The sequence below is a fragment of the Austrofundulus limnaeus genome, unplaced genomic scaffold (genome assembly GCF_001266775.1).
Source record: "Austrofundulus limnaeus strain Quisiro unplaced genomic scaffold, Austrofundulus_limnaeus-1.0 Scaffold129, whole genome shotgun sequence".
NCBI classification, from domain to species: Eukaryota; Metazoa; Chordata; class Actinopteri; order Cyprinodontiformes; family Rivulidae; genus Austrofundulus; species Austrofundulus limnaeus.
Window position 1 is genome coordinate 1,115,818 of NW_013952531.1, and position 5,952 is coordinate 1,121,769.

The 5,952-nt window shown below is 37.2% G+C and overlaps 1 protein-coding gene across 8 annotated transcripts in view; it reads left to right on the plus strand.

The window, feature by feature from the left end:
* rnf8 (ring finger protein 8, E3 ubiquitin protein ligase) overlaps nucleotides 1-2,434 on the plus strand; it is a 9,908-nt gene extending 7,474 nt beyond the window's left edge. The window contains exons 7-11 of one of the 8 annotated variants that reach the window (XM_014015464.1): nucleotides 520-627; nucleotides 761-965; nucleotides 1,149-1,172; nucleotides 1,294-1,304; nucleotides 2,015-2,134. In XM_014015464.1, coding sequence (XP_013870918.1) covers nucleotides 520-627; nucleotides 761-965; nucleotides 1,149-1,172; nucleotides 1,294-1,304; nucleotides 2,015-2,035 — 369 coding nt within the window. In that variant the 3' untranslated portion in view covers nucleotides 2,036-2,134. Of the gene's footprint in view, nucleotides 1-519; nucleotides 628-760; nucleotides 973-1,148; nucleotides 1,173-1,293; nucleotides 1,305-2,014 lie in introns of those variants that run through there. The other 7 variants (XM_014015465.1, XM_014015462.1, XM_014015461.1 and 4 more) reach the window with 7 other exon arrangements.
* Nucleotides 2,435-5,952: the final 3,518 nt, after the last annotated feature.

Genomic DNA, 5,952 nt, shown 5'->3' on the forward strand with positions numbered 1-5,952 from the left:
GATTTGTCGCGTTCAGACGGTCATAAAAAATCGGATATGAGTCAGATGGGTCAAAAAAATCGGATTTGGGTCGGATTTGCCTGCAGTGTGAACGTAGCCAGAGACTCACTAAACTTAATTTCATCACTTAAATTATTCCACAATTTAACACCCAATACTGAATCACATCTATTTGATATTTGTTTTTACTTTATGTACTTCAAAAATAAAGAATCCCCTTAAATTAGAATTATTTTGCCGTAACTTGAAAAATCTTTGAAAACCATCAGGAAGACTATTTTTACTCGATATAGTATCTCCAGTGTTGTTAAATACACTATCACTGAACATTAAAGCAGAAGACTTCAACAATACTGGGTTTGTGGAATCAACTAATTACTCTTTTTTTGAAGTTATTGGATCTATATTGGTTTTTATAAACGTTACCCACTATTTAAAGGAAAACACGTTTTTACTCTCATTTGTTTACTTCTAAAGCTTCGTTCCCTCGTTTTTAATTTTATTTTTATTTTTTTACAGGAGGAGAAAGAAAAGGCAAAGGCCCAAAAAGACGAGGTTGTTACACAAGTCACAGAAGTCCTGGAGAACGAGCTTCAGTGCATCATCTGCTCAGAGCTCTTCATCGAGGTAGTTTCAGTAACGGGTTTAGAGACGGGACGTCTTCTCTGCTGTCTTTAACCCATTAAAACCTGTCACCATGAGTTGTCTCAGAAATTATCACGACAAATGTTGGTAACTTTTACGACATCGTTCCCTACAGGCAGTCAACCTGAACTGCTCCCACAGCTTCTGCTGCTACTGCATCAACCAGTGGCGCAAGAAGAAAGACGAGTGTCCCATCTGCCGGCAGGCCATCCAGTCCCAGACCCGGTGTCTYGCTCTGGACAACTGCATCGACCGCATGGTGGAGAACCTGAGCCTGGACATGAAGACCAGGCGGCAGGAACTCATCACTGAGAGGAAAGGTGAGAGGTGCGTTCTCACCACCCTCCTCAGTAAGCAGTTCGAGATGCGCACACGTCTGAGGCTGTCGCAGTCAGCACGTCGTAGCATTTCCCCTGCAGATAAACACAGATAAACAAACTGGTCTTTACTGGTGACCGGAGACAATCRACACAAAGATCTCATGTTGGTTTTATTTGTTTCAGATGAGAGACACGTCCTCCTATCAGGTCAGTGGAGWACTTTGATTTATGGGTTTGATGAATGCAGTAGTGGTGTGTGGCAGAGTTTCAAACACAAGGTGGCAGCACARCAAGCTGTATTTATCTGCCTTTTTCTTTCCTGTTTCAGGAAACCTTGAGGTAAGCTTTCAGGGAAACTGAGGTGGGATTTTTAAAGTCTAATGGAGGTGGAGTCTAAACAAAAGTTAAAAAAATATGTTTAAAGCTTAAATTTCAGATCGTTTCAGTTTTTTATTCATGTTCAACAGTTATAAATGCAACCATGTGTTTATTTAAAGCACAAACCTTCAAAGTCAAGTAAATAAAAGGAAATAAAACATTAAGATTTTTTTAAGACTTATTTTTTCAAGYCTGTCTGGTCTTGATATCAAAAACAAGTCTCCCCAGTGTTGAAACTAAAACAGGGGTGTCCAGTCCTAGCCTGGTAAAAACCAGTCCCTTGTCCTTCACTTTGCTTCGTACGAGGGTCTAGACTCTCGGCTATAGAGAAGCGATTCTTGCTGGAGGCGTGGCCTCTGTTGAAAACAAACAAACAAACAAACAAAAAACATGCCTTGAGCCTGGTTCTGCTGGAGGTTTCTTCCTGATTAGCAGGGAGTTTTTCCTCTCCACCGTTTGCTCAGGATGGGAGACTGTGATGAAGTGATTCAACACAATCTGCTGCTTTCTTCTTTACATTGTTCTTTTTTTGTACAGTGTCCTGAGTATGTTGTGACTTGGTGCTGTATAAATAAACTGAACTTGAACTYCTTTGAGTCAGTGATCCTAACAGAAGTGTTGGTGCCTGCGTACAGAGAAAACTCTGATTTGGTGTTTCCTGTGTTTTCCAGCAGCTGAAGCTGCAGATGTGATGGTGATCCACGATGACGACAGCGGGAGCAGCAGTGACAGTCACAGCAGCAGCAGCAGCAGCAGCTGGGGCAACATGGTGTCCATAGACAGCAGCCTCAGCTCCGTGGTCTCTGTGGACACAGACAGCAGCATCTTTTTGGACTCTGATGAATTTTCGTGGGATTGAAGACTAAGCCCTTCGTTTTGACTTTGTCCAGTTTTGACAGTTCCTGAAATTTTTCCTGGGAATATTGAGGATRAAGTCACTTACAAGTTTTCCCAGATGTTTTATTTTTTTTCTGCAATAAATAGTTGTGTTCTTGTCTTTATTTTCAGCAAAATGTATTAAAGTTTCTGTGTGTTTTCACAATCGTTCTTCCTGGATGTTCTATTCTGCAATAGATTTCTTTGAAAACTTATTGCAGTTTATGTAAAAAGCTTTAATACGTCTAAGAAAGTATTTTAAAAAGATTTGTTTTAGGAAGTGGTTAGAGGACAAGCAGACTAATGAATTGACTGACTCATTTTTGTTTGTCGCCTCTTTTTATAAAGTTTTCCACATGATCCGGATTCAAATTTTATTTTACCTTCTGGGTGTAGTTTCTCATTGGGGGAACTACGAAATAAGTCTAAATCAGAATAATAGATCTGAAAAAAAAAAGTTTATTTTTGTAAATTCTTTATACAGATTTGTCATCTTGTTTTATAGTCTAAGCACAAAACGGGTTTTGTAAAAACTATTTCTGTCTCCAGGTTGACAAGACTTGTTAAAAAAAATAGTCTTTTTTTTTTTTTTTAAATCATGAGCCAAGCTTTTAAAGCATCTACTGACAGGGGCGGGGCCACGGGGGCATTGGCCCCAGCTAAAATCTGATTGGCCCCAGCTAAAATCTGATTGGCCCCCTGAAGTGCCTCTGTCCTTCACCTCAGTGATGATGGTGGATGCAGTTCCACGTTCAAACACTAGTGGCGCTAATGAGTCAAATAGTAAAGTCCAGAATGAATCAAGCTGACAGAATTCTTTTAAGAAAATTGTAACAATCCTGAAAAAAACAACAACTTTGAACTGACAAATGATGGCTGGATTTTCTCACATGTGTGTTTGAGAATATTTTATCTTTGTTCAGTAAAATGTATGAAAAACTGGTGAGGAGAATTTACTGTGCAAGCTTTTTTTGATACCACTTTACAATAAGGCTCCCTTAAATAGTTTATAAATAGGTTATTAATTCATCTGTAACATTTTATAAATCAAATGATTATCATGCAATAATTAAAGACGAGAAAGAGAAAAGTGTCAAGTTTCTTATCAAATAATGAGACAAAAGCTGTTCACGTACATATAAGATCTAAAGGTGCTTATTAAACATTTCACACTAGGTTATTACATTGTAAGTACAATAACAAGAAACATTTTAACATATTGTACTGTATTATTAATATCCACAACTGTCAAAAAACTGTTACGGCCAGATGTCTTTCTTCTATGTTTATACTAAAGCATGGAATGACATTCCTCAAAACATAAAGTCCATTTCAAAACTGCAGCCCTTTAAGAAGAATCTTGTCTGCCATCTGCTGGACACTTTTTGTTGTGCTCATATTTAGACGTCCTATTTTGCAAATGCTGCCTTTTTGAAATTTGGTATGCTTGTTTGTCTTTGTGTCTATGGTGTGTAATGATGTGATTGTGATGCTGTAATTCTGAGTGTTTTATGTGCTGCAGAACAGGAACCTGCTGTAAAACAGCAATTATGCTGAGTCAGGCTTGATTTTTAGTAATCTTTTCCTGTTAAATAAATAAATCAAATCAAAGTGAGACGTATCGTAAAGTGTATTACAATACACTATTATAGACAAACTTTTATAAATGCCAAAAGTTAGYATTGAATGTGAAAAAWCATTTTTAAAACTTTGTGTTGATTATCAATAYTTGAAATTATTGTTCAAACRTRWMWSYKSTRWAMRMWRWKRWKRTRWYAMAAAARKWAAAAAAACATCATGTTAACAAATAATCCCACCCCATACAAAATAATGTACAGTTTTACACTTTAAAATAAGGATCCCTTTAATATTTGTGGATATTCATAATGCAGTTATACAATATTATATGTTAAAATATGTGTTTACAAAACAATATTGTGCTTACAAGGTAGTAAACTAGTCTGAATTGTTTAATAAAACAGATTTGGCTCGGTATTTGGAAAGAAACAAAACAGTTTAGTCTCTTTTTTGTCCTTAATTAATGCATAATAAACACTTTTTAATAATTTATAAAGTGTTTACAGATGAATTAATAACCTTTTTATAAACTCTTTAAAGGCCATCTATAAGGGGAGCCTTATTGTCTTTTTAAGTACCTTTTAAAAAATGACATTAAGTGTTTGAACATGAATGACTGGTTAAATATACACCTTACCAAAACTGTGGATTTGTATGAAAGGATGTTGCACAAAGTCTTGTCCCCTCTATGAATATTGTGGCCCCTTGATGGCCCCTGACTCAGAAAAAATAGATCCGCCCCTGTCTACTGAGTCACCTCTGTCTCATCTGTCACATGAGATGTGGCGTTTTGTTGAAAATATGTCCGGCCGCTGAGGAAGAACCACAGAAATCACTGACGGCACTCATCAAAACAACTGAGTAATACAAAGTTTCAGAAAAATGTTAGCCGTTGCATAAGAAAACTGAAAGAAAACATATTTTAAAAATAAAAGTCAGAGATATTTTCTGATATTTCACATGAAATCTTTGCTCCAGTTGCTGCAGAAGTGTCAGTTGTAAAAATAGCACTCCCATCTTGGTGAAAAACAAATATTTGAGCTAAATCCCTCTATCTTTTAGTAATTACACACATGCTGTGCTGCTTAGCAACAAATGAAACTTCCTTGTGCTGTGAGAGCAAATGAGTGTGTGTGATAGAACACACACATTCCTCACACTGTGATGGAGACAGACGGTGCTCATTCTGCACTCTTCGCCCAAATCTTTGTTTATGTGGTTTGTTAGCAACAAAAAACAACATTTATGTGTGCCAATGACAGTTACTTAGGATAATTTAAAATATTTATCTTTATTTTGGGTTTAATAGTAGCTTTAGCCTTCTTTAATATCAACATATTGGTTAAATTTGCAGCAACAGTTCTCAAAAAGATATGCAAGGATTTCCTAAACCCATATTTTATTTGTAGTGGAACAGAAAACATATCAAATATTGAAATTAAGAAAAGTTGTTCACTTTTGACCACTAATGCACCCCAACACCATCAGAGAGGCAGATGTTTGAACTGTGCGCTGACTACTGCAGATGTTTCCTCTCCTTTTATACAGATTTTGTTTTTTCTCTTGGTTTTCCCAACATTTGGTGTAATCATGTGTTGTCACGCGATGCAGCTGCATCCTAAAACAACAGTCACACAAACCGATGAACAAACCTGTACAGATCCGATGTYGATGCAGGATTTTCCACGGCCTCTTTAAACGACAGTGACCGGGGACAGGCGTTCAGAGTTTAGCTCCTGTGTTGGCCCATGTCACAGCAGTCCATTAAAAGCCYGACTACGAGGAAAGCGTGCATCTGTCAGGGCAAATTACACGAGGACGACAGTGATGGAGCGCCCTCGGGTCTTCAGTCAGAGCCTCTCATCTTCCCATCGGACTTAACATCAGACTCATGAAGGAAGCTTGTGATGCCAGTAAACAGCCATCATTCACACTGACATTTTATCTGCGCCTGAACATGTGAGAAAGAGGGTTTTCTCATATGAATTATCTTTTCTGAAAATCATCTGTTTCTGTGGTGACTGAATGTGAGCCATGCTACTCTTTACACTACCTGATATTAGTTTAAAAACTTAAGCAATCTGCAAAGTCCTCAGGTTTATTTTTTCTGGATTTCTGGGCTATGGATTTATTTATTTTAATTTATTATTATTAT